General features: G+C 44.5%; 1 protein-coding gene across 7 annotated transcripts; it reads left to right on the top strand.

Annotated features, from left to right (window-relative positions):
- Positions 1-105: 105 nt before the first annotated feature.
- Positions 106-27,769, top strand: GIT2 (GIT ArfGAP 2). Of its 7 annotated transcripts, XM_030460880.1 has the most exons (21): positions 106-252; positions 3,865-3,998; positions 4,224-4,336; positions 5,023-5,128; positions 5,433-5,519; positions 5,657-5,787; positions 6,248-6,342; positions 7,134-7,179; positions 8,890-8,941; positions 9,767-9,839; positions 10,178-10,275; positions 10,560-10,671; positions 11,081-11,223; positions 11,975-12,124; positions 13,926-14,174; positions 15,505-15,594; positions 19,223-19,305; positions 19,776-19,958; positions 21,488-21,613; positions 24,656-24,719; positions 25,532-26,642. In XM_030460880.1, exons 1-21 carry the CDS (start codon positions 201-203, stop codon positions 25,742-25,744), a joined length of 2,400 nt encoding a protein of 799 aa, XP_030316740.1. In that variant the 5' UTR covers positions 106-200; the 3' UTR covers positions 25,745-26,642. The 7 variants fall into 7 exon arrangements, with proteins under 7 accessions (XP_030316740.1, XP_030316733.1, XP_030316735.1 ...); XM_030460873.1 differs by lacking the exon at positions 21,488-21,613; XM_030460875.1 differs by lacking the exon at positions 21,488-21,613 and having other exon boundaries at positions 8,893-8,941.
- Positions 27,770-27,810: the final 41 nt, after the last annotated feature.

Genomic DNA, 27,810 nt, shown 5'->3' on the forward strand with positions numbered 1-27,810 from the left:
CCTCTCGCTCCCCGCCGTCGGCCGGCGGAAGGCATCCGGGCGCTGGCGCAGGCAGCTTGGTGAATAGCGCCGGGCGGCGGAGCGGGCGGAACCGCCGTGCGCCTGCGCGCTGCCGCCTCGGCTGGGCTGCCTGGCGGGGGCTGGCGGCGGGGTCCCGTTAGCGAGGCGGGAAGGCAGCGCTCCCGCCGCCGTCCCGCACCATGGCGAAGCGCCTGAGGAGCAGCGAGGTCTGCGCCGACTGCAGCGCCCAGGGTAGGCACCGGCAGCGGTCGGGGACGCGGCGAAGGCAGCTCAGCGGCCGGGAGAGCCCATCCCCCGCTCCTCAGACCGGCAGCCAAGGTCCCACACACACACACACACCCTTCCTCTCCGCGGGGAGGTGGCGGCCGTGAGGGGCTCGGGGGCTCCGGTAAAGGCGGGGGGAGCCGCGTCCCGGGGGAGGGCGGTGCTCCCGGAGCTGTTCCGGGGTGTCCCCGGCCCGGTGGCTTTGGGCGCGTTCCCAGCGGTTTCGTCCCGGTACCGAGCGGTGGGGGGGCTCAGCCCCTCACGCCGTTTGTCGTGGTTCGGTGTCAAAGCCCGCAGGTGGCCCGGCTTTATGTCACCTCCGCAGCTGGGCCGGAGCCGCCTTGAGGGGACAGCCCGGGGAGGAGAGGCCGCGCTCCGGTTCTGGTCACTGGAAGGGGTCCGGTTCGGAAGGAGGAGGAAACCTGGGCTCCAACAAGCCGGGGAGCTGAGAGGTGTGAGGAGAGGGCAGGTTGTGTCTTGGGCTGTTCCTCTCCTGAGGATGGAGGTGGTGCCTTTGGAGACATCCTGGGTCTGAGGGCAGAACCAGAACCTGGGCTCGTTCTGTCCAGGACTTGTCCCGGGGCCAGAGCTGGGGGTGGGGGTCCTGGGCGTCCAGGGAAAGGGGTTTTGTGGTGTCTGCTGGAGATGTTCAGTGAGCAGCTCTGTGTGAGGCTGCAGAGAAGTTTGGGACCTTACTGGAACAAATCTGGGCTCTAGGAAGCGAGTTGCATCTCCTCTTCTGGCCCCCTGTCATTCTGCTTTTCTGATGTTTAAACTTATTTATTTTATTAACTTATTATTTTAGCAGCTCTATTTGTTGTTTTTCCTTCTCAGAGTTACATAGTTTTTGTGTGTTCTGTGCTGCTCCCAGGGTAATACTTCTGCACATACTGCAATGAATTAAAGCTCTGTAATGCAGATAAGGTTTGAATGGCCAGAAGGTATGATGTGGGAGAGGGGACAACAGCTGTTGTAAAATGGGACATCTGTTTAAAAAAATGGAATAATATAAATCCCAAATTAATCCCCAGGGATTTATTCTTCATGGAATTTTGTTTTGACAGTAAAGAGAGCTTGTGTGGCTTATGTAGGCAGTCACCCCTCTCTCATACAAGGTAGCAGATCAGTTCTTTTAAACACCAGTGATGTTGTGACTCTGGGCTAACATTGTGTGATTGTGTTTGTGTTTGTTAAGCTCCTCAGGACTCTGCAGTGTATCAGCATCACTATTAGGATAATCCTGTAAGCCAGCCTTTGTTTTGCTCTGTGCTGACATTACAGCATTGTCAGATATTTACTTGATCTTGGTGAAGAAATCTGCTGGCTTATCCATACATATATTATAAAGAAATCTTAATCCTTTCTTAAATAAAAATTTAAAAAAAAAAAGGCAAACCTTCTTACTTAAACCAGAGGGGATTTGCCAGAGGGGTGTTTAGGAGCTGCTGCATGTGATGTGTGGCTGTGCTGGGGACCTGGGGCAGGGAGCTGTAGTAATTTGTATTTACCCCTTGAACTTCATTGGTACTCTTTGTTTCTGTGGTGAAGTATAAATAGTTTTCTTTCATGTGAGGTGGTTTTACGTGTGCATTTCTGGTGCACTTCCTATTCTGAGGCAGGAGTTTGCTGTTCATGCTCATCTTCATCACACGCTTCCTGTTTTGAATCACTGCCATGTTCCTGAAAACAGACTGGATCTTTCTAACTTCTCCCCTCTTGTATTTTGTGGTCAGCTTATGCATATTTTGATTGTGTCTATAACAGGATCTCTTGTAAAAAATTATTCAGATCCATTCCAGTGTAGGCACTTCCTTAAATTAAACCTGAAATACCGATTTTCCATCACCTGACAATTCTCTCTCTCTGTATCCTCAGACCATGTAACACTCTGTCCCTTCTCCCTTTCCCATCCCAGGAGATGGCAAACGTGGACTCTTTCATCAGTGTGATTTCTTTTAAGCAGAGTGTACAAGCTGAAATTACAAGCAAAGCTCCAGCTTTTCTTCTTCAGAAGAATTTAAAGTCCCCATTTCTGCTGTGAAATGACCAAATCAGCAGCAGCAGATGTTATTCCAGTGAAGTTAGGGATTGAGGTGGGTGTAAAGCAAAAATCCTGATGTTAGAGCAGTGAGGCTCCCAAGCAGCCTGTGAGTAGTGATGGAAAGAAGAAATGTGATGGCTCTCAGAGTTAGGGTAGGGATGAGTTAGGGGTAAGGTGTTGGTGACAAGAAGGAACCTGGCTTGTTCATCTGCAGCACTGCTCCTTGGCTGGTGCTAATGTGGCTCCTTGTTATTCTGTCATTCTCAGAAATTAAAGTTGTGAAAACAATGGAATGATTAACAAGAAGGTTGTGTGCTTGTTATTAATTTGCTTTTTAAATTAGGTTAGTTTCTTTTTCCCAAAACAAATGCTTTAATTTGTCTCTGGGCTGTGACAGCTATCAGCTGTGAAGAGATGCTCCCAGCCCTCATGGCTCAAACAGGTTTGCCTTCAGCACACACACAACATCAACTCTGCTCAAAAACCACAACTCTGATCACATCTCATGTTTCAGGGACTCAGGGAATTTATTGCATGGGTCAGAGAAGCCTTTCTTATGATGCACAATTGCTTAGATGTATTCTGACAGGATGCAGAAGATCTCTCAGATACCAGGCTTGTGTTGCACTCAGCCTCAAACTCATCTCTGGATTTGAAATTAAGAACTTTGCAATATAGGAGGTACCTTGAAATCCTTTTTCTTTCTCCTGGGATGTGCAGGAGTTGAGGATCTGTCTTGCTGCTCAGTTAGTGTAGAGTTTTTGGCACGTTTAGTTCCATGTTTCTTCAGGAGCTAAGAGCAGCAGAGGGACCTGAGTTTAATGTGGATATATTCAGTTTAAATCTAACATGACATTCCTACTTCATTTACTACTTTCTGATATTTAGAGCTACATCACAGCTAGGATATATTATTTACTACTACACCTTCTACCAGCTGTCCTTCTGGTTTGCTCAGAAATGGCTTCAGTTTGGATCTGATCAGAACTGAAGTTAATTTGCTTGACTATTTTTTTTTATGGAACTTGAGACCTGTGTATCTTCCTCTCCTTTTTTTCTTTTTTAATGTTTTTACTGTGTCACTCTTTTGAGTGTTTTTACTACTTAATGTGGAAGTACAGGACTAAAGACTGAGTAACAGGAGGAAAAGCACAACTACTGTTACCACTTTATAGAGATTTATGAGTTTTTCAAAAGAGCAGAAACAGAAATGTTTTTGTAGGACTCCTCTAAATGGCAAGTAAGCACTTCAAGAGAGTCATAAAATATTTGTCATGTTATGCTTGCAAGGGAAAGTATTTTCATAGGAAAACCTGCAAACAATGGGGCTTTTTCCAGAATTCCCAGAGCTGTGTCCTTGCTCTCCTGGGACTCCTCCATCCCCAGGCAGCCCAGGGACTTTCTTTCCCCACCTTTACAAGCTCACATGGTGGCTGGGCAGTAAAGCTGGGCTTAGAAGGCAGGGCTTCTTCTTGCAGACTCTTTGAAACAGGAGGTCATGTTACTTTCTGTGTTGTAATTAATGACTTCTTTTCCAGATCCCTGTTGGGCATCCATAAACAGAGGGATTCTGATCTGTGACGAGTGCTGCAGCGTTCACCGCAGTCTGGGCCGTCACATCTCTCAAGTGAGGCATCTCAAGCACACCCCATGGCCTCCAACCCTGCTGCAGGTAAAAAGGAATAAACCTTGCCTTCCTTCATGGGCAATTCTAGAGGATTTCTCACTACACTCCACAGAATAACCTCCTAGGCATGTGCCTGGCTCGGATATCCCAGTAGGTGCTGCCCCACAGAATAGGAACTGGCTTGAAAATAATCAGAGTTTGGATTAGTGAGGCTGTGCTGCTAGCAGCAAAGTTTCCTTACTGCCTGTTGGTGTATGCTTTGGGTTTCAGATGGTTGAAACACTGTATAATAATGGTGCTAACTCCATATGGGAACATTCCTTGCTGGACCCTGCCTCTGTGATGAGTGGAAGGCGCAAAGCGAGCCCACAGGATAAAGTGCAGTAAGTGGAAAACTGCAGAATTTCTATTTCTGTAGAAGTCTGGTTATTTTATTCAGCAGTGAGAGGCAGCAAGGTGTCCATGGGAACCTCAGTATATTTTGTTGCTGGAGGAGAACAGAGTAAATTAGATATTTGTTCACTCTTTTTTTTTTTTTTTTTAAATATCCAGTGATTAATTTTAAATTTTATTTTTTTTTTTGCAAAAAAATGGTAACACATTGCTTGGATTCTCTGAACTCTTGATTCCTGAGCACTAGCTTTAGATAGTGAGGATCTTTACTTGTACTTGAATCACAAGACTCTGAATTCTCATGTTTCAGTGAAATGAGGGCTGCTAATGAGATTGAGTTTGGCTGATGAATTAAAAAAAAAAGAGCTTTCTGTCACTGAGTGTGGTATTTCATTTTCAGATGTAAATAACCAGGTGTAGTAAGTGCAGATCCTAGGTCAGCATTAGTTGCAGTGTTTACTTCTCAGAAATACCCACTGCATCCCAGAGCCTGCAGATATTTCAGTGTTTAGCAGCAGCAGTCAGGCAGTCTGCACGTCTAACTTTGCTACCAGTCAGTGCAAAGATCTACTGCAGTCTCCACTTGTCAGTTTCCCTTTTTCTGGAGCATTGTGTTGCTGTGAAACCACCAATATTTATCTCCTTTCCCTCCTGTTGCTTGGGTTTCTCTTTACAGTCCCAACAAAGCAGAATTCATTAGAGCTAAATATCAAATGCTGGCGTTTGTTCATCGCCTGCCCTGCCGTGAGGATGACAGTGTCACTGCCAAAGACCTGAGTAAGGTTGGTAAGTTTTCCTGGCAGTCTGCAGAAGCTACAACTTGTCTGTGGCAGAGAGGGAAAGCTGAATTCAAGTCACTGCTTTTGTCTGGAGAGGACTCCTGCTGCTCTTCAGCACTGTGCTGTGCACACACACAGCTGGGAGCCACTTGGCTTTTGGTTTGGGTACTGCAGGTGTGGGTGGTGGAGAGGCACCAGTTTGTGTGCACAAAGCAGTTGTACCAAAACTTCTCACTGAGCCATTTCTAAAAGCGTGGCTGTAAGGAACAAATGAAGATTATTAACTACAATTCTGCTTCTCTTCCAGCAACTCCATTCCAGTGTCAGGACAGGGAACCTGGAGACCTGTTTGCGGTTACTCTCCTTAGGAGCCCAAGCCAACTTCTTTCACCCTGTATGAACACTTTTTTCATTGTTTTACTATCCAAGCAGTTCTTACAGTTAGCTGTATTTGTACTGATTTCAGCTGATAAATGTTTTATTTCAGTCTTCCACTGTTGATTAAAAGCTCTTTTCCTTAATGTCTTGTAGGAGAAGGGCAACACCCCGCTCCACGTGGCTGCCAAGGCAGGACAGACTTTACAGGCAGAATTATTGGCAGTTTATGGGGCTGATCCTGGCACACAGGATTCCAATGGGAAAACTCCAGTTGACTATGCAAGGTAGAAGGCTCTGACATCTGTGATGTGAAACTTATGTGACCTTTGAAGAACATAAATAAGCATTTTCATCATGTCATAGCCTGTATTCTCCTGGATGCTTCAGACAGCAGTTGGGATCCCAGTGAAACAGCCTCACAGGGAAAAAAATGTGATGAGGAAAGTTTCTGCAAGTTCAGCAAGCTGAGTAGATTCCAGGGGGGTGGATAATTGGGGAGTTGATGTAGGAAAGAGCTGGAGTGCACAGGTGAGTGCAGGAGCAATGGGCACAACCAGGATTTTTAGTGGCAGTGAACTGTTGGGTGCATCCAGTGCAGGGCTGCACCCTCAGGAGAAGCTGAGGCTTCCCAAGGGCAGACAGTGTTCATGTCAAGAGAGATTAATGAATTTATTTATTCTATTTTTGAGTTTCTGTATGCCTGAGAATGAGTAACTGGTGTAACTGTGTGTCTTTCTGAACCAGACAAGGTGGGCACCATGAGCTGGCAGAGCGCCTGGTGGAAATTCAGTATGAGCTCACAGACAGGCTGGCTTTCTACCTCTGTGGCAGGAAACCAGGTGAGTAGGGAAAAATCTACATCAGATCTTTCAGTGTAATTACAGGACAGTCCAAACCATGGTATATTCTCTTTGTGCCACTGTCACTACACTTGTTATATGCACTTCAGGTATTCCAACATATAAATCGAACAGGAAGGGCTAAAGAAAGTGTAAAATGAGTGATAACACATTTACAATTCAGATAAAACTGCAGGATTTTAGGTATACCTTAATTAAAAATGAGGCTTCTTTCTGTTTTTCCACAAATACATGTTGTCTAAGTGGAATACCCCAGAAAGTGTGGTGAAACCTACACGTTAGATCAGATGAGTACTGTTTAGTTTCATGGAGTGAACTGCAGGGAAAATGCTGATGTTGTCAATGCTGAGAGTCTGCAGGAGGTGTTAGAGAAACTCTTCTAAGCAGCTTCTTCTCACTGGAATGCCATAGCAGGGGAATATGCAATTAAATAGGTACCTTTTGAACAGAAGCACACTTAAGAGTTCTTAACCACTAGGTGCTATAAAGGCACCTGTGTTGAAACTTCATTATTTTTTAATGGAATTGGAATACATTTGATAAGTTTTAATTTGATAACTCCAGGAAATTTTGGTGGGAACATTGTTTTGATACTTGCTGGCTTCCTGTAATTTGGAATCTAGCAATTACATACAAGAGAAATAATTCTGTGTTTCCTTTTGCATATATTCTTGGATCTCTCATTCCTGTGTATTTTAGTAAAGCTGAATACCAGCTGCAAGCATTCACAGCTATAGCCCAGTAACAACCTCATTTGTTTTTAACTCTAGAGCATAAAAATGGACAGCACTTTGTTATACCTCAGATGGCAGACAGGTAAGTTGCTTGTCCCATGACATGTCTGAGAACATCAAAGCAAAAAGACCTAATAATTAGGTTTCTTTTCCTTTTTTTGAAACAACCTTTACGTTTGTAATTCTAACTTTGTAATATGTGCCTGTGCTGATCTTAGAGGTTTTGGTTTTTTTCTAGAAAGAATATTGGCATTTCAGCAAAACCAGAAAATGATCCAAGTTTGCAGTATTTGTTAAAGTGAGACAATGATGTTGAGGGAACACACCTGGGGATTCCTGGGAAACAGATCTGGTAAATAATGGAAGGGACAGCTGAGTTTCCTGACACAGCATTTTGAAACTGATAGTTGCAAGGAAGCAGCTTTTTTCTCTGGAGATATTTATACTTTGATCATCTGAATGCTTTTAATTTTTGGTTATGCTCAATGAAATCCCATTTGTATAAAACATCCCAGGTATTAATCCTCAGTCCCTCTTTTTCTCTTATTGCTCTGCAATTGGAAATAAGACGGCTGTGAGTAAACTGTTCAACTTCTTGCTTGCACAATTTCTGTGAAAAACTGTAGTAAACCAAGAGTGATATTCTAGAAGCTATGTAATAATTGGTAAAATACAAATACTTAGTGATAACACCTGTTATTTATTTAGCTGTTGGATAAATTACTGTGTGTTTTCAGGGCAGAGTAAGAATCATTTGCCTCACTGCACAGAGAAGGAAGTTGATGTGCAGAGAAAATGAGCTGGTCAGAGGTGCTGCAGGAACTGCAGAGCCTGTGCTACAACCTTGGCTCTGCCTGATGTCCTCTGCTGGCCTTGTTTTGTTTTGTTTTGTTTTGTTTTGTTTTGTTTTATTTTGTTTTATTTTGTTTTGTTTTATTTTGTTTTGTTTTGTTTTGTTTTGTTTTATTTTGTTTTGTTTTGTTTTATTTTGTTTTATTTTGTTTTATTTTGTTTTATTTTGTTTTATTTTGTTTTATTTTGTTTTATTTTGTTTTATTTTGTTTTATTTTGTTTTATTTTGTTTTATTTTGTTTTATTTTATTTTATTTTATTTTATTTTATGATGTTTTCCCCTCATTTAGGTGCCTGCCTCCCTGAGCTCCCTGTGATGGCACTTTCTCACACTTGGGTTTGAGCATTGCCATCCTTCTGGGTCAGGGGATTGATACAAATCTGGGGTCAAAACTCTGCCAGCATCCTGATCTGTGGCTTTTATGATCAATTCTGTTGAACTGCACAGGTTTTAAGGCTGGAAACTAGCAGAGGAGATTATTTACTAAAAGGTGCAGAATAATTGTAAGTGTGGCCCTCCTGCTGTAGCCATCTGGCAGCCTGATGGTCACCTGCCTCCTGCAGAGTCCAGTGGAACAAACCCAGTGTGTTTTGGTCAGAATGATCACACTGCTCAGATTCCTTAGAAAAGGCATTTTGTGGCACTGCAGTTTGGCTGCTTCTCGAGCCAGGCAAATGTGGGCATTCATATTCCAAAGGATTTTGTGGATTCTCTTGTTTTAAATTTAATATTGTTGCTTAGAAACGTTTAAGACCATAATAATTGGTACATTCACAGTGTTAGCAGGAACAGTGTATTAAAAACTGTATGAAAAATACTAAAATATTGAGGAGTTTTGAATAAAAGGGATGTTTTCATCATCAAATTATTGAGAGGTAGAATTTGTGTTTAAACAAGCTGTTAACTGCTGTAGATGTAATGATCACATTTTTTTCATAGCAGTCTAGATGTATCAGAACTTGCAAAAGCAGCTAAGAAGAAGCTCCAGTCTGTAAGTAGAATTTTCAGTGTGCTATGTTGACACATCTTTGTCTGGATGTGACAAACTCTGCACTTAATCGTTACCTGGTTTCAGCTGCTATTAATTCATGCATAAATAAATGTCAACTCTGTAGCAAGTTAGAAGTCTGGAGAAAAACAGGAAAATGGGCAGAAATGGAGAGGAGCAGAGATGATGACAAATCCATGACAGAGAAGAGAAATGTGTTGGTCTTGTTTGGGGTAGAATCACAGAATCACAGAATCATAGAATTGGCTGGGTTGGAAGGGACCTCAGAGATCATCGAGTCCAACCCTTGAACCACCGTTGCGGTTGCTAGACCATGGCACTGAGTGCCACATCCAGTCTTTTTTTAAATATCTCCAGGGACGGAGAATCCACTACTGCCCTGGGCAGCCCATTCCAATGACGGATCACTCTTTCCGTAAAGAAATTCTTTCTAATATCTAACCTAAACTTCCCCTGACACAACTTAAGTCCATGCCCTCTTGTCTTGTTGAAAGTCGTTTGGTAAAAGAGCCCAACCCCCCCCTGGCTCCATCCTCCTTTCAGGGAGTTGTAGAGAGCGATGAGGTCTCCCCTGAGCCGCCTCTTCTTTAGGCTGAACAACCCCAGTTCTCTCAGCCTCTCCTCGTAGGGTCTATGCTCGAGTCCCTTCACCAGCCTGGTTGCCCTCCTTTGGACCTGCTCCAGGACCTCGATATCCTTCCTGAACTTCCCAATTCAGAACCTTAGAACCTTGTGCTCTTGTCTGTGTAACAGGATCTTGTTGGCTAGCATTTCTTTTCAAGCTGTAATTATTCTCTTCTCCCTTAGCTAAGCAACCACTTATTTGAAGAACTTGCCATGGATGTGTATGATGAAGTTGACAGAAGGGAAACAGATGCAGGTGAATGAGGCTTTCTGGAATGTCTTCTGAGTTGGTACACTGCATACAAAGTGCTGGTGCAAGCATATGTTCTGTTTAAAGTATTTTGTATTCAGTAATTACTGATAATGGCAGTTTCTTTGGCTTGCACTGTCTGAAGGTGACATTAATTGAAAAAATCTTGGTTTTTTTCAAAATAGAGAGCTCTCTGGGGAAACAAAGCCTTCCTTTGAACTGATTGTATTTGAAAATATTGGTTTTGTTTTGGGTTTTTTTTTGACACTGAATATTGTCAAGTAGCACAAGAAGTTTATTTCCTTTCTTGTTTTTTTTTTTTTTTTCCTTTCTTCCTTGAGCAGTCTGGCTTGCTACTCAGAATCACAGTACACTCGTGACTGAGACCACAGTGGTCCCTTTTCTTCCTGTAAATCCTGAATATTCCTCAACCAGGAACCAGGTATACAATCATCTTAATGCTGTAAACCTACTTGTATTTAATAGACCAGGTATCTCCAGTAGTGTAGAAGAGTTGCATCTGCTTGCAAAGAAGTTAAAATAGTTTCAGGCTTTCCTGGCCTGGAGTGTGCAGCTGGGTAATTTAATTAATGCTTTTTGCAATGAATGGAATTGAATGATCACCTCCCTGTGAGTGCTGTAGTCTTGAGTTTTGCCTGGGAACTCTGCTGTTCAGCTGCTACAGGCTGTACTCTGACTTTTTTCCTGCATTTCTCTGTACTTTAGGGAAGGCAGAAGCTGGCTCGATTTAATGCCCACGAGTTTGCTACTCTGGTTATAGATATTTTAAGTGATGCCAAACGAAGGCAACAGGGGAATCCTCTCACTGGTTCAAAAGGTGAGTGTGTTCTGGTTGTCACCTCTTCTAAATACAGTTCCTCAGTGGTTCAGCCAATGCCATAGCTTCATTCTGAAGTGCTGTATGACTGAAAAAAGAGATTTATCCTGGCTTTATACATGGCAAGAATTAAATCATGGCTAGCACGGTACTGACAGCATGCATTAGGCCACCAAAATAATGCCAGGTCCAGGAGATGTGTCTGTTAAGGTTGGGATTTGTAGTACAAATAAATCAAGTGGGGTGTGTGCTCTTCAGGATCATGTTTTTTATGATGGTTGCTGTTTTGATGATAACTTGGTGATTTTCCTGCTGTACAGAGTGATGTTTCTTTTGAAGGGCAGTGTTGCATTTCCATTTCTTCTCCAAAGTTACTGGTGCCTGTTTAAATGTGTGTGTTGATCTACAGAAAATGTGGAGCTGATACTCAAATCCATCAGCAATCAACACAGCAGTGAAAGTCAGGATAATGACCAGCCTGACTATGACAGTGTTGCTTCAGATGAAGACACAGATCTGGAAACAAATGCAGCTAAATCAAGCAGACAGAAGGTAGGCTTGAAATAGTGATACACACCCCAAATTTTTTTTTTCACAAAGGTAATCTGCAGTGAATCTCTCCCTGCTGAGGGAATGTAGAATGCTTAAATGAACAGAAAACAGGTATTTTAATTCATTTTCCAGTTAATTTCAGAACCATGCCCCAGTCTGTGAACTTCAAAATCAGGTGTTGTGATTTAAGAAATTCTTATTGTAAATGAAATGCTCCTCTAAACAAGTCATGTGCACCACTGTGCCTGTCTGGAGCTAAGATGTAGGCTTAATTGCACATCTGAAATAATGGGATCTACCAAAACACTCATAACTGAAGAGTCTGTGGTATTTGACTGCTTCCTACTGCTGAAGTATTGACAGCAGATCAGTAGTGACTGAGGGTTTTAGCTATTCATAAAAATAATGCAGCGTGGTGCAGAAGGGCAGTTCTGGTTTAATCTTTCCTTATAGCTCACACTGGATATTTATTATAACTTTCCCATTCTTTATTGCATGTTAAAAAAACCCTGACAAATGTATTGTGTGACTGAAGTGCTGACACAAATGGGGTTTGTGCACAGAGAAGCTCAGAGCTGATTGAGATCAGATTTCTTTTACACTGCACTAAAATTATTTTAACAAATGGATCCTACTAATTTGAACCAGGATTCCTGTACAGTAAGTACATGAAAAGCTGTCAGTGTCTGGCTTTATTTTGGCAGCCTGTTTCCTAGTGCTGTAAGTGTTGTTCTCTTGCTGTTGTTGGTAGAGCCTGGACTCAGACTTGTCAGATGGACCAGTGACAGCCCAAGAATACATGCAAGTGAAGAGTGCACTGGTGGCTTCTGAGGTAAAGATCCAGCAGTTAATGAAGGTGAACATCAACCTGAGTGATGAGCTGAGAATCATGCAGAAAAAGGTAACAGGCACAAGAGTGCAGCCCTCTCATTTCTTGACATATTTCAGTAGAACAGAATAACATTTCTGAAGCTGGAGCTGCAATAACCCATTATTAGGATGGAGAGAAAGCTTCTTGAAAATGGAGCTGCTTTGGAGTCAGATGAGACCTTTTTTCCTAAAATGAATTTAAAGCTCAGAAAAGCCAGTTTGGAATCCAGGCTTTCTAATCCCTGTACAAACAAATCAACATTTTGTTGACTACTTTGCCAGTGGTCTGGTAAATTGAGATTTCTGTGGGATAAAGGAGAATTTATATCTCTCTTGAGTTCACTGTTCTGTCTGTCACACTGGCCAAGGAAGGGCTGGCTGCTTCCTCAAATTAATTCCTTTACCTAGTGTTAAAAATCCTCTTTTTCCAAATAATTAGAGAACTGCAAAGCTTTCAGGAGGTGCTGCAGTTCCCTCTCTCCCTGTAGAGAGAGGCATCCAAGCTGTGCTCCTGCAGAGGTGACCCTGTCCCTGGTGGGGTGGGCAGAAGCTGATGCTTTGCAGAGGGGTGGGAACTGCTGAGCTCTTCACATCCACAGCCAAACTAATTCAACTGCTGGAAATACCCTGTCTGTCCAGTGCCATCCTTCTGTCACAGCCCTTCAGACCTATTGGAATGGTGAATACTCAGAGGAACCTGAGAGATCTTGGGGTGTTTCTGTGTTCTTTTGACAGCCTGTACTGGTTTAGCATTTCTCTGCATCAACTGAGTGGACTTTTCACTTCTACTGAATTTCTTTGACAGACACAGACTGCTTGGGGTGCCCTGTGACCAATAGAGGTGCCTCTGATGTCAAACTTTGCAGGGGTAGCTTGGCTCCTGGGTGATTCTCAAATCTTAGGTCTTGATGCATCTTCCTACAGAGAGTGAGGAGCAGAAGCAGGAATTATCTTGACGGAAGACTGCACATTCAATTTAGGGTTCTGGGAAGTGCTCCAGGCTGTTGTTTTGATAGAGTTAATGTTCTTACAGGTTCATGTGATGCCAAGTAAATGAAAGTAGTAAATATGCAATTTCTTGTTTAACAGGCCATCAGCCTTTTGAAATATTTTACTCAATTATTGTTAGGGAATTGCTGATACTGCCTTTTTTTGCATCTTTTCATTAGGATGTGTTAATATAGCAAACTTACTCCAAGTAACTCCACAAACAAATCAGAATCATTACATTTTTACTGTCCCTCAAATACATAATAATAAAAAGCTTTAAAGTTATTTCCTGCTGGCTTCTTGGAAAGCAGTAGCTAGCTGATACTTGATTTTCATCAGCTGAACTCTCTTCTTGCTTTGCAGAGCAAGCTCTAGTTTCCTTTGTGCTGCCTCTGTCTGTGCTGTAGTTTTGGCATTTTCAGGTTTCACAGACTTTATGTTAAAGTCCTCCTTCAGGTTCTGGTACTGGCTGCTGGAATGGATGACTTTGCTTGGAACCCTGTTTTGTTGGCAGTCCTCCCCCCACAGCCTCATGAAATCACACCATTCATGTGGTGGAAGGCAGGCTGGAAGAGATGGATTGTGTGTGCTTAACAACAGCCAACTTTAAGATTTCATTTAGCAAAAAGTGCTGGAAATCAGCACATAAATATTTCCAGAGCTGGAACATAAATGTTTCTATACCAAAACTGAGCAAGCTGAGTAGATTTTTGAAAAAGGACTCAAAGCTCAGCTCCTGGTCCCTGGCTTTCCTGGCACAGCTGACAAGCCTGCCTTGTGTTGTCAGTTTGGTTTTGACATTGCTAGAGAAACCAAGTCCCACTGCTGCACGTTTCTTTCAGCTTCAAACGCTACAGAGTGAGAACAGCAGCCTCAGAAGACAGGCCACAACCAATCTCTGTCAGGTCCCAAGTGGCTCAGAGTACCCAGACCCTGCCAACAATTCCTCCCTAAAGCGGCGCCCGTCGGCACGGGGCAGCAGACCCATGTCCATGTATGAGACTGGATCAGGGCAGAAGCCCTACCTCCCCCTGGGAGAGGTCCCATACCCAGAAGAAAGCATAACAAGACTGCAGCCTTTCCCTCCACATGTAAGTAAAACTGCTGATGCTTCTGCCTTTCTTCTCGTGGTCACCTTTTTCTGTCTCTTCAGCTCTGCTCATCTACCCAGGCTGCTTGACTGTCTGCTGCAGAGGGAGCTGTGAGGACTCTTTAATGTTTGCTGTATTAACATGTCTGCAGGAGCCTGAGGAGGTGAAAAGTAAAAGCTGTAACAGTTCTGGAATATCTGAACTGGAGCTTTTAGCTTCTGCTTTCTTTTTACCAGAATGTGGATGCCAAATATCAACATGTGGCTTTTTGAAAACTAGGAAAGGGAGGGGGAATGGTGTCCCAAGGAGGAAGGTAAAAGTCAGGGATTTCTTTCTTGGGCTGCAGAGGCTCGTGCCAATTCAGGGAAACTTGAGAACCACCTCCCAAAAATTAAAATAAAATTGCAGCTTTTTCTTATTTTGAGTTTGGAACTCCAAGCTGAGGATGCTTTAGATCTGTTACTTGGATAAATTTTTCTGGTTTAGTATTTTCCTGTACAGTGTGCTGGGAGTTCTGCATTAGCCACAAGGATCCTGCACTGAGGGGTCACACCTCAGATAAGTGACCCAAATTAAAGTTAATTTCTGTTGGTTCCTTTTAGATTGCCCTCTGGGCAGGAATACAGGACAATATTTTCTTGACAGGTATTTAACATTTGTGGGTTATGTTTCCCAGTTGGTTGCACTGCCCTACAGATAAATAATAAAGCCCTTTAAAACATAATTGGGACTGAACAGGTATTTCTTTTTCCTGGCATGATGCAGGGTAAGCTTCCTGTGCACACTCCAAAGAAGACAGTTGAGTGCATCAGGGAATCAGGGCAGAAATTCCCCCTCTTCAGTTAAATTACTGAGAATTTCAGACTGTGGAATAATTTTCAGTCCTGTTGGCATGTTGATATAAAGGCAGTTCTGGCAGCAAGAAACCTTTTTGTTATGCAGCAGTGACTGCAAAACAGGACAGTGCTTTGTGTAGACCCTTTGGTTGTTTGGGTTGAAATTTGGAGAGCAGTAGCAGTTCTGAAACATTAACTTATTGTGTGGAGCTGGTTTGGTATTGTGGTGAATGCATTTCATTCTCTGTGGAATTCAGTGCCTCTGGAATATCAACAGGAGAATCAAGATGAAGCCAACTGTATTCTGGAAGAATTAAGTCCACTCAGGCCTCACAAAATTCTCAAAATCTTGCTTTATGTCATCTCTGTGGTTTTACCAATGTTCCTTTGTTTCAGTTACGGGTTTATTTGTGTTTTGGTTTTGTTTGGGGTTTTGTTTTGGGTTTTTTTTTTTGTTTTGTTTTCCCGAGTGTTTTTCTCTTTCCCATTTTTAGATCGGGAGGAGTGCGTTTGTGACCTCCTCTTCATCTCTACCTTCCTTCCCCTCCACGCTTTCCTGGTCAAGGGATGAAAACACCCGAAGGGTTAAGTACCTTCCCAATTGGTCTTTTTCCTGGAGGAGGTGGCAGTTTTCCTGGAAGCCCTTCTTGCCTCTCTCTTCTCCCTGGCACACGCTTGCACGGAGCAGTATCTCATCACCCCCACTTCTTCTCCCACGTGCTGTGGGGCTTTGCCTCTCTCTAACTTCACACCAGCTATAAAATCCTCAGCATGCACCACAGCTCCTCCAGACCCTTCCTTCCACTGCCTAACACTGGGAGCAGCCAGAAGACAAGTTGCTGTTGGGAAAGCAATTTGGCAGGTCCTTCAGAAGGCAATAACTCTTCCTCCTGACTAAAATGCACTGCATGAGGGCTGTGGAGCTCCCTGGTATCAGCTTTCAAGCCTGCTGTCTCTGAGGGCTGCCAGCTTGCACCAATCCTCACTGGGACTGAGCATTTATCTCACTGATGTTCATGACTTTGTTTGGAGGGAGTTCTCTGGGTGTGCAGACAGACAGCCCCACACATTCCCTCCCCTAGCCCTGGAGTCAGCCAGCCTTCTCTCTGCTGGCCAGGAGAGACCAGAGAGGGAATGGGCATGGGAACCATTTTTAGCAAGATTCCTTTCAGGGCAAAATTAAAGATGCTGAGAGTGTGGAAAGGAAGCTTATACTGGTGATCTGTCAGGGTCAACAGAACTTTGTCCTTAGGGGGTTTGTTAGGAAAAGAATTGCAGTAATTGCAAGAAGCTGTCTTTGGTGTAACCTCTTAGCTCTTCTAAGAATCCTTGTCCAGCTTCTTCAGCTTTTTCTTAACCCTTGTTCTCTCTTTGTGGTGGGACACTCAAATCTTACATTAATTTGCTAGAGGTGAGCACAAAATGCCCCCTTGCAAAAGGAGATGCTTAGCAAGGCAGTCAGACAGATGGATTTCTTTTTCAGGCTGTGTTTTATTTGGGATCCTTGAACTAATTGCAAGCTACCCCAGCAAAAGAAGGGAAAAGCACCTTGCACCTCTAGAATAACATCCAGTTTTGGCTGTGACTGCAGCACTGAGCCCTGAGCAGGTACAGGAGGAACAACCCCAGCCCTGGCACTGCTCTTTGGTTCCCAGCCTGAGTTCCCTCTGTCACTGCTTCCAGAACCTGCCCTCTGTCATCAGAATGAGGCCATTACACTTTGAGGTCTGGCTCTTTAACTTTGAATGAAATACCAATACGAGGCTCTTGGGGCTCTTTTTAGATGTTTATATCTCATTTCTTAGAAAAAAATAATGCCTAGCTTATACCTCTTTTTTGTGTCATTCCTTCAAGATCTAGGCTGTGTTTGTTCCTCTGTTAAACAGACTTCCTGAGAGTAAACTTGAGAGAGAATTATTTGTAGTTCTTTGTAAGATTTAACTGATTTTGAAAAGATCTTTCAGAAAAAATTGTCTCATTTTCTCTGCCTTTTCTGTGTGGTTGGCACCATGAAATCAGAACTGTCTCTCTTCCTCGGGCAAGTGTTGTAGAGTCATTAATAATATTTTACTATATAGTACTAAATTTAAAAAAAAAAAAGTCTTTGGATTTAGATGTTGAATGGTCAGACTCTGGTCTCTTCCTGCCAGGATAAAGAACCTGGGTTTTAAATTCTTCTTTTGGTTTTTTTGGACATATCAGTGGAGAAAATACTAGATTTGCAGGTAGGATGATAAAACTAGAAGGGAAGATCCTGCTCAGGCAAATGCAGCTCTGGTTTGCTGCAGCTGATCTTGCTGTGTAGAAACTTTCAGAGGTTTTCTTTGTGTCCATTTAACACTGGTTCTATTATCCTGTGTTATTGTTTCCATCATGTCCTATTCTTGTAGCTCAGTATTGTTATCTGTGTGTCTGGCTCCTGTGCAGAGCTTTGCCACTGTTCTGCTCTATACATCTGGCAGAGGGGGAAGGCCAGACCCTACAGGTAATATTTTCACATCTTCAAAACATGTCACTCTTTTAGAATTTATATTTCCTGGCTCTCCTGAGAGGTGAGTGTTAAAAAACAAACAAAAAAAAAACCTGTTTTCTTCCTTCTGTGCAGAGTGACTGTAAAACAGACAGACATTATTCACAGTCTTCATACCTGAGCTGCTCCAGCATTAAGAATTGTTGCTTACAACACCAGATGAGTGCTTTACAGTCATACTGGATGTTAACCAATAAAACCCCATTCCTAGTCACATTATTTCCTAACTGCATGGCTCAGGGATGCAAGTGAAATGAGATTGCCCCATGCTGACTTCAGAGTTTCTGTGAAGCTCCAGGGCTGTGACCTGAGCTGTGCCTGTGGCTCAGGCAGGGTCTGAGCTGTTTGTAGGGTGGCACTGATGGACATGCTCTGGTGGGCACCTGTGATCAGCTTGTGTGGCAGTTCTGAAATCCAGAGCAGGTGATGGATGTGTGGTGATCCTGGGGCCTTGCTGGAGATGGGAGTCTTCCTCAGGGGCTTCAAACTGCACATTATGTGAGCTGCAGAGTTTGGCCTGGCAGCAGGGATTCACAGCATAAACCTCCAGGGTGCTCTGCTGCCTGGGCATCACCTGCCCAAGAAGGCTGAGCCAGGTCAGGGGAGGGAGCTGAGCTCTCCATCTCAAATTCTGTTCTGAATCTCCTGCTGACATCTGTGTGAGGATCTGCAGGGAGAGCCCTCTTGAGCAGCCATGCTGCAAGTATGCTTCCTTCTGTTAGCAGCCCTCTGAGAAGGGAAAAATAAACACAGAAAAGGAGTTTAGGACTTAAACCTGAGCATCATCATCATCATCACCCCTGGACTGGGTGCTTTACAGGGAGGTGCAGGGCTGGTCTGTGTGGGAGGAGGAGGTGGTGAGTGTTCCAGCATCACACCTGGGAGGAAGTGCTCAGAGGCAGAGAATGGGCAGCACTCCCATTCCTGGTGTTGATTTCACCTTCTTTGTGTCCCTCCTCACCTAGGTTTGGCCTCCTGCTCTCTGATGGGGTGAGGTCAGAGTCACAGGCTCTGTCCTTCTTCTTCTCAGCAGTTCTTCCCACTCAGCTGTGGGGTTTCAACTCTGGGTTTGGTCTCTGCTGTGCATTTGGTCTCCAAGCTCACTCTGGCTTCACCCCAGTCTCCATTTCTTCTTATTTTTGGGTTCAGCCTCCCAGTAGGATCAGCCTCCCACTTTGCAATGGATCTCCCATCCTTGCTCCAGCCCCTACTTTGTGTGTCCCTACCCTTCTTTTGGTACCTACAGCAGCCTCCATCTTCCTGCGTGCCTCCTGCCCTGGGCACTGTCCTCCCACCCTCCTCCTGACACCCATCCTTTGGTGTCCCAAACTGATGCTGAGGCCTCCTGCCCCTGTTTCATCCTCACCTCTGCTCTGGGCTGCAGCTCTTATTTGGCCTCCAGTGTTCAGTGGGCCTCAGCTCTCTTGGTTCAGCCTCCAGGTCTTGTTGGTTCAGCTCAGAGTTCCTCAGCCCTCCTTTTGTCCTCCTGGGCATCCCGTGCCTGGCTCAGCCTCTGCTCTGGGCTCAGCCCCCATGCTTGGGTCAGCCTCAGCTCTGTCACAGACCTCCCTGCCTCGGTTCTCCCTCCCACGAGCAGACCTGCAGACACAGGACATGGCCCTGGCCCAGCTCAGGGCTCTTCTGTCCTGCCCAGTGCCTAATTAAATCTGTGTTAATTGCAGGGCTCCAAGCTGGAGAAGCAGAGCAGTGTGTCTGAGAGCGACTACGATAACCCCCCCACCCCTCTGGAGCTGGAGGAGACAGGGTAGGTGGCCTGGGCACTGCCAGCTCCCTGTCCCACAGGAACTTGGTCTTGGTCAAGACAAACCTCTGCCTCAGAATCACAGAATTACAGAATCACAGAGTCATTTGGGTGGAGGGAAAGGACCTCTGAGATCATCAACACCCCCTCCCCCTGTGGTTCCCAGACCATAGCGCATTCAGTCTCTTCTTAAAACCCTCCAGGGATGGAGAATCCACCCTCTCCCTGGGCAGCCCATTCCAATGCCTGGTCACCCCTCTCTGGAAAGAATTTCTTCCTAATATTCAACCTAAAAGTTTAGGTTGGATATTAGGAAAAGATTCCTGAGCCCATGGCCTCTTGTCTGACTGAGAGCTGCCTGGGAGCAGAGCCCGACCCCCCCCTGGCTCCAACCTCCTTTCAGGGAGTTCTAGAGAGTGATGAGGTCTCCCCTGAGCCTCCTCCAGCCTCAACAACCCCTTGTTCCTCGGCAGGTCAGGCAGGAAGGGTCGTCAGAGGAGCATCATCTGGCAGGGGGAGGGATCCATCCCTGAAGACGCCGACACAGCCCCCAGCTCCAGTCTGCCCAGTACAGAAGACGTCATCCGGAAAACTGAGCAGATCACCAAGAACATTCAGGAGCTGCTGAGAGCAGCACAGGAGAACAAGCACGACAGGTAAGGGGTGAGGGCTGGAAGAGTTCTGGAGCTGGTGAGAGAAAAAAAGAAAGACAATTCTTGAAAATTCTTGTCCCCCTTTGCAGAGGGACAGCCACCACCCCTGTGTCGACACCTCCCGAAGGTGTTGGGGTGTGGTGCTTCCTGATGCAGGTTGGGGGAGCAGGGAGGAGGGACCAGGGCAGGCATCAAGTCCTGCTGCAAAATCAGTGTTGGTTTGTGTACACATCAGATGTGTTCCAGACAGCCTGGTTCCAGCCAAGCTGGTCTTGGATCTTCAGACCTCCATGTCCTTGGGAAAGGACACCCCACAGAAGTCTGGTAGTGACATCCAATCTGGTGTCAGGAAAAAATCATGAAGGCAGGGAAAATTTGGCTTTTCTGCTGAAGTATTAGTACAGAAGGCATACCTACAAAGGCTATTTTGAACTCCTGGGTTTAGGCAGACATAGCTGAGCACCAGGGCACAGCTCATCAGCACATCAGGTAGTGTGCAGCATCAGCTCCCTCGGGGAGCTTCTGGCCCAGCTGAACAATTAATTTCCAGACCAGCCATGAGTAAAAGTGATGCTGCCCTTGACTGATCATCATCAGGTGGTGCTCTGGTGAGGGCTGTAAATAGAGTTACCTCTTCCCAGGTATTAGGAGCAGGTTTTAGGTCTGGAAAAGCTTTGGTTTCCAGGAGAGCTGAGCTTGCAGCCCTGCACGTCTCACCCTCTGCCTCCCCTCTGAGCTCTGTGCCCACTGTGCCTGTGAGCAGCAGCTGGTGATGTGTGCTCAGCCCTCACTTCCTGCCTTGCTGAGAGGAGTGCACAACAATGGGGCCACTTTTGTTCTGTGTTTTTTCCTTCTTGTACTTTTCTATTTTTAGAAGGGTGAGCTCGGCCTCTCCTCGGGCTGAATGGTGACTTCTTACGTGTTTGTGCTGAGATCATTGCCCTTGTCTGCAACCTTTTCCACTCCAGTCCCTTGTTGCTTGTTTCTCACAGAGAAGCAACAGCAAGAGAAGCTTTTAAGAAGTTTGTTTTTTATGTGTATCACAGTTTACAGTAGCTGAACTGTATTTTTTTTAATTATTCAAAGAAACAAGTGCCAAGCACCTAGCTTTTGCTGCTACATTGAATATTTAAGAAACCTGTTATGTTGTTTTCTCTTCTGTACCACGCATGGAGTAGGGTGTTTGCCAGTACTTAGATGAGTACAATCTTGCAAAACACTGAACTGTGAAGCTGCTGTTCTTTGTTTTCCTGTCCCTTGGCTTTGTCTCAGCGGGCTGAGAACGGCAGAGTCTGGGGCATGGAGGAGCTGGAGCTGGCTTGTTCCTCCAATCCCTTCTTGCAGTTGGGGCATCATGGCTCCTTGGGGATGTAATGAGACATCTTCCAAGCTGCTCCCACACTGCATGGAGAATCGAAGAGTAACAAAGTGATTCAAGAATATCATCTGTTAATGAAACTCCTGTTGGTTCTGTTTCGGTTTTTTTTCTCACTTTCTTCCCTTCTTTTTCCTCTGCTCAACTGGCCAAGCAGACCCTTGTTACGTGCAGGTATTCTGAAGCTCAGACATAGCCTGGGCTGCTTCAGCACTCTGGTGCCCTGGGCTGAGCCAGCTCCCCTGCAGCCTCTGACCGTCCCGCAGCCCGGCCCTGCCTCCTGGTACTCTGACCTCTGTCCCTGCCTCCCAGGCACAGTGTCCTTTCTCTTTCTGTCTGCTGCCTCTGTCCCTCACACACTCTCTGCACTGGGGTCCTTGAAGGTGATGCACGAAATGCTCTGGGTGGGAACAGAACCTGTGGAGAGTCAGGAATCCCTTTGGTGGAAGCTCCCAGGGGTGACTTGATGGGGAACAGAATGGCAGCCTGGAACTGGGACTGCCTCTGGCTTTAGAGAGATGCTCCTGGCTCTGTTCTGGTTATTGTCCATCAAGATAAATTACCACAGCCAACAGCACAGTGTCTGGCTGCTCCTTCTGTGGGACACCTAGCTGAAGTTTCATGGTCCCTGACCTGCAGCACCCACACCTGACAGCTTAGGCCCTCCTGTTTATGCAGCTGGTCTGCCAGGTGAGGTCACTGGTGTCTTGAATCAATGAAAACTATGTTTATCTAGTACCTTCCATCAGGACCAGAATCTTGTTTATTAATTCCTAAAATGACAATCCCATTTACATGAGGTGTTCTTTAGAACAGAACTTCCCAAGTTCTAAGCCCAGGTGTTATTGCTAGTGACAGATATCAGGGTTGGAGCAGGAGTTACTGCTAGTCAGGGATTCTTTTTTCCAAGCTGTCACTACTCAAGCATCCTACTGCAGGGTGTGTAAACTCACTAAATGGCAGCTTATTCCATGAGCTTGCAGACATTATAAAATAAAGCCATTCCTCCAAGACACACTGTGCTTCTGCAGCTAGCCTAGAGAGCTTACTATGAAATATGTGACATTAGTCTTGGTTTGTTTCATACAGTTCTTGTGGCTCTCTTCCCCTCTTAGTCAAGGGTTTAATCAGGAAACTTCTGAACCAGGTAAGGTGCTGTTCAGAGTGGCCTCCAGGGAGCAAATTAACTGAGTAGCAGGATGGGAATTGCACTGACCTTGGGATGTCCAATTTTAGTTTATGTCCAAGAACTGAGGTGACTTCAGACACACAGCAATGCTTCTCTGCAAAGCAGTTTTCCTGCATTGCCAAAATGACCCCAGTGTGTGGCTGCTTTCTCAGTGCCTTTGCCAGTGGCCTGGTTTTGCACCTCTGGAACTGCAAGGTGACTGCACAGTAACTGGGAGGGTGGGGTTTTGTTGTCTAGTTTTTGCTTCAAAAGGCAACAATCTGCCATAATCCACAGATGCTGAACCTTTTTCTGGAATGCTTTGTGATTTTTGAGGTTCCCCTGCTGAAGAGTGAATCGTGGTGACTTAACTCGTGCTGAAACTGAGCCCTTGAAGCATGAAAGAGTCTTTTGAAATTAGACTTCTGACTGACCACACTAACACAGCACTTCAGAGCAGCTTATGTACTAAATAGTTTTAAGAACTGTTTTGAATGGATCAGTTTTCATTTGGCAAATGCATCAGAAGTGACATCTAGGAGGACTAATGGAATCTGCCTTTGTTTTCTGAGCTAACTCTATGGAATCACTGAATATTTAGTAACTCACACCTGCTGGAAGTAGCTGGTCTGGAGATGCATGCATCTGTAAGCTCTGTGTGAGAACTCTGGGGGGTTTACTGTGGATGAATTAATCCAAGAAGGCATCCTGGTGTTCTGAAGTTACCTTCATCTGAGGTTTTACCTGTAGTTAAACTTCACCAGAAGAGCAAGGTGGGGATTCTGCACTGGAAGTTGGGCACATTCCCTTCCCCAGTGTCTCACCTTCCCCCTTGGGAAACAGAAAAAGGGCAGAATGTGCCTAGTGCTGCATTTCTGGTTTAAACTGATAATGAACTGATAGAGGGACAGAAATAAATCCCCTCGGAACCAAGGTGTGTCCTCAGTGTCTGGCTCTGCAGCAAACTGCAGCCTTTTGTTACAGAGCAGGCTCAGAGCTCAGCTGAGAACTCCTGGGTTACAGAGGTCAGGACTCAGAGTTGGAATACAAGTTTTTGGAGCTTATTGTGCTTTGGTAACTTAGGTACAAAGTGGTTGGTTTATTTTTTTAAAGGTTGCTACCTTGTAACTTGGAAAAGAAGTGCAGGGAAATTGTCTTGTGCAGACAAAACAGCCCTATAAATATCAGTACTTGGCTGTTAAGTTATTTTTAAGAATTTGGAGGGTCAGAATTCAACTCTGAAACATCAAATCAGCTGAAATGCCTTTAGTTTTTTTAACTTCAGAGATTACTGGATATTTTTAGCTGCTCAGATCCTTAGCAGTTTTAAAACTCTTGCCTCATGCAGGAGTCCTTTCAAAACAAATGGACAGAAATTTCCCTAAAATGGCAGCAGGTTTCTCAGAGCCCACATACAGTGTTGGGCTTTCTTTTAGTTCCCTTTCGATTGTCAGATGCACCAAGGAAGAAAGCTGCTGGGTTTTTGGGGTTTTTTTTGATTTATTTTTTTTCCAAAAGCACCTCTGTGTCACCAGATTTCACTTAACTGTTTTCCAGCTGCAGATTTTTTACTTTCCTTTGTGCCTGACCCACACAAAGCAGTTTGCTTGGCCGTGCTCTCCCACACGTACCAGCACAGTGTGTTGCTGTGCATACCCTGAACAGAAAGAGTTGAGTTGAGCAATTTTCTGCACAATTTGGAGACAAGTTCTAACATCTGAATAGCTGGGTGGGGGGGAAATTAGGAGATGTGAGCCTGGTAATTAATGTGCAGTTAATATTCACAGACACGTTCCCAGAATTGCAGACAAACCCAGACCTTTTCTGACAGTGTTTGTTGTAATAGGTGTGGATAGTTACTCCTTCAAGCAAAGAGTCATCAGAGTAAGGAAAACTTAGGAAATCATTTCCCACTGTTGATTAATTCCTGCTTTTCCTGCAGTCGCATAGCTGCAGACATCTTTGTGCTGAGGAACATTGACACGAAGACTCACTGTGTGTTGCACTCCTGCTTCACTTGCCTTCAAAGATATTTGCAGAATAGATCTGGGGGGTTTTGTTACTCAGTTGTTTTTAGAATAATAGCCACTGAGCAGTGAGTCTAGAGAGGAAGGGGTGTCTTTACAGAGTGAGTAACAAATGGCATCTTTTTTGCAGCTATATACCATGCTCGGAGAGAATACACGTGGCAGTAACAGAAATGGCAGCATTGTTCCCAAAAGTAAGTACCTTGCAGCACTGAAATGTTCCTGGGCTCATTCCTGGTCAGTAGATTTCAACAGACAAAACCCCAGAAGTTGAAGGTAGGGAGAAATAAGATGGGAAAGGGCTCATTTGTCAATCCAGGCCTTAAGTTTTACTCTTGAACGTAAAGCTCTCAAGGATTGCATGTGGTTCCTCCAAAACTGGAGCCTAATTGCATCTGACTTGAGGAGTTACAGGGCAGTTATGGGGTTTTGGGCCAGCTTTGCCAGGCTTGTGTGTGTCCCAAGGTTCCAGCTGGATGCTGTTCCCAGGATTTCTTACATGCAGGTGTGTTTGGAGCTGTTACCCACGTAGCAAAGCAAGCTGTTCCTGCACAGCAGATTTTAGGGAGGGAGATCTCAGTGATTGAGCTTTTGTAAGGTCTTTAAAAATGGAAGGAAGACCTAATGCTGCTGTGTGTGCCTGAACAGATTGTCTTGGACACACTGTGCCCTGCTGGCAGCCAGGATGTGGGCTGGGTAGCACTGGACAGGCACTACAGAATTTGTATGAGTAAGTTACTAAATAAGAGGGTGAAGCAGTGTTGCCTGCCTGCTGCCTGGCAGCAGCTTGAAATGTCCCTGAGCTGAGAGAGGAGAAATTCCAGGAACTTGTTCCATCCCTGTGGTGTTGTCTGAGCTCTCTCCCAGCACAGAGATGTCAGTGCAGGAAGCAGCAGATGTCCCTTATTAAAGACCACTTGTCAACCACAACTGGCTAATTAAAAGCCACCCTGAAAAGGGTTTTGTTGTTCTGTCAGGGCTCAACTTCTGCTTTTCCTTTTCCCAGAAACCCAAATCTGAGCTGGTGAGGACTTCCTTGCGCCTGCTGACCTCTAGTGCCTACAGACTGCAGTCAGAGTGCACAAAAACCCTGCCCGTGGAGACCTGTCCCACCACAGACATCCAGCTGGTCACCCAGCAGGTCATCCAGTGTGCCTATGACATTGCCAAGGCTGCCAAGCAGCTGGTTACCATCACAACCAAAGAGAACAACAACTGAGTCACACTTGGCTTTTTAGTCTTGGGTTATTTTTTAAAAAAAAAAGGTTGGATCTCCAATAAAGGTGTGGAACTATTCACATTTTTTATGAGAAAAACTAAAGGGGGCAAGAAACTTATTATTTTTTTTTTTAAACTCAGTATTATTTTTGCATGTTTTCTAACAACTTTATGATTAATTTAACCTACTGCCTTATTTTGTGCCTGTGTTGCCAGTTTAGTTACAGATAATTAGCATGTTGCAAATAGCTGTTGAGCCAATAGCACCTCCCAGCCTTGTACCAAGCTGGATTTTTTTTCCTTGGGGACACCTTCTGCTTGCAGACTTCACTTGCAAACCTCTCTCTGAAGCCACCTGCATGTGTCAGGGCAGAGCCTCCCCTCTGCTTCTCCATCCTGGACCCTCACATGCCCCTGGCTGAGAAACCTGCAGGCTCCCAAAGCTCCAGGACTGTAACTGCTCCCCAGCAGGAAGGAGGCTGTGATCCCCCTCATGGGATAAGCCCAATATTTTCTGTTCCCATATCAACTGTTGTGCAATAATATGTTTTTAGTCTGCTAAAAGAGTAGTAGTTGTGAGCATCTGAGCTTCTTACATGTAACTGTACCAGGTCTTTGTCACTTTATCCGTTTTTGGAAGGAATTTGAAACTTTATAGTTATTTCTTTTAGTTGTCACTATGCCATTAATATATATGTTTGATGTTACTTTAGGGCATTAGTGGTTAAAATATTATCCTTTGTTTCTGATTCCAATAACTCATCCTTAAGTTTCCCACAGAATTTTGCTGTCATCTTCAGGGCACCATCTTCTCTGCAGCAGCATTGCTCAGAAACACAAGATGCAATTTCACTCAAGATTTCTGTGATAATTGAAAAAAAAAAATCAAAAAACCAAAAAACAAGAAGTTAGATGAGTGCCAGTGAACAGCAGCTGTGTCTGCCCTAGCATGTGACTTCTGTACCTCAGCATATCCAAATGTGAAACACTTCCTGTAAGTTTTATACAAAATCTATCAAAATTTTACAAGCTTCACATGGAGTAACCCAGGCCATAACCTGTCAGAAAGGTGGGTGACAAACATCCATGTGTCTTTCAGCTTTTATCAGGTTGTTTGTTTTTTTTTTAATCTTTCAGGTTTTATTTTCATAACAGCTCCCAAAATGTCTCAGTCCATAATTTCAAAAATGAGAGGTTTGAGGAAGCCTGTGGAGGTAAAAAAACCACTGAAGTTGAGTGTCTGGTTCCTCCTCAGATCACAGTGTTTGTACATACATCTGAACACCAAGTGCCATAGCAGTGCTGGGTTCCTGCATGTTGTCATCTGCTCCATTTTGAGGGAGTAGATGACAACCCAATAATTAACATTCTGCATTGTGGGTTTGGGGTTTTTTTTTTAGTTCCTTTCTGCCCTTCTGAATCCTGGAACTGTCTCTAAACTCCCAGAACTGCAGACAGGCTCTGTGATTTCTGTAAAACCAACTTTGGAATTCTGCTGCTGGCAATTAAATATATTGATAATGTAGGAACTTTTCCTGCAGTTGGCAGCAGATGGTCACTGCAAACCTCTCAGGACCCCACTGTCCACTTCACCATATCACACCTGCTTTCCCCAGCAGGGTAACACTGAGGTGTGTTTAAGTTATCACTTGTTTTATCTTGCCTCTGTACCAAATGTGTGCTCTGAGAACTGCAAGCTTTGTTCCAGCTACACAGATTCTCTAAAGTTCAGGACTGCTCCTCAAAAGGCCTGAAAACATGGCCAGTTCTTACCTGATTTCCATTCTGTCACTCTCACAGCATTTCTGGTCAGTTCCCCCCAACAAATGTCTGTTCTAGGTTTGTTACAATCTTTTTTTTTTTTTTCCCTGTAATCCAACTTGCTCTTTCTTTACAAAATGCTGCACAGGAAAGTAACAAACTTTTTGCCTTTTTCCAGAACTTGTATTTATTAGTGTCATTCTGTCTGTACAATATTTTTGACTTAATCTTTTGTTTACAGTATTACTATAAAATGCTAAAACTCCTCCAGTGTGGAAAATTATTTGGGGTGAGAGGATCTGAACA

The sequence above is a fragment of the Calypte anna genome, chromosome 15, assembly GCF_003957555.1.
Source record: "Calypte anna isolate BGI_N300 chromosome 15, bCalAnn1_v1.p, whole genome shotgun sequence".
Classification (NCBI taxonomy): domain Eukaryota; kingdom Metazoa; phylum Chordata; class Aves; order Apodiformes; family Trochilidae; genus Calypte; species Calypte anna.

Bases quoted from the DNA above. Each gene is read 5' to 3' on its own strand.
- GIT2 (XM_030460880.1), top strand. From the start codon at position 201: ATGGCGAAGCGCCTGAGGAGCAGCGAGGTCTGCGCCGACTGCAGCGCC. The intron at 6,343-7,133 runs GTGAGTAGGGAA...TTTTAACTCTAG, and splicing joins CCTCTGTGGCAGGAAACCAG to AGCATAAAAATGGACAGCAC. The intron at 8,942-9,766 runs GTAAGTAGAATT...CTTCTCCCTTAG, and splicing joins CTAAGAAGAAGCTCCAGTCT to CTAAGCAACCACTTATTTGA.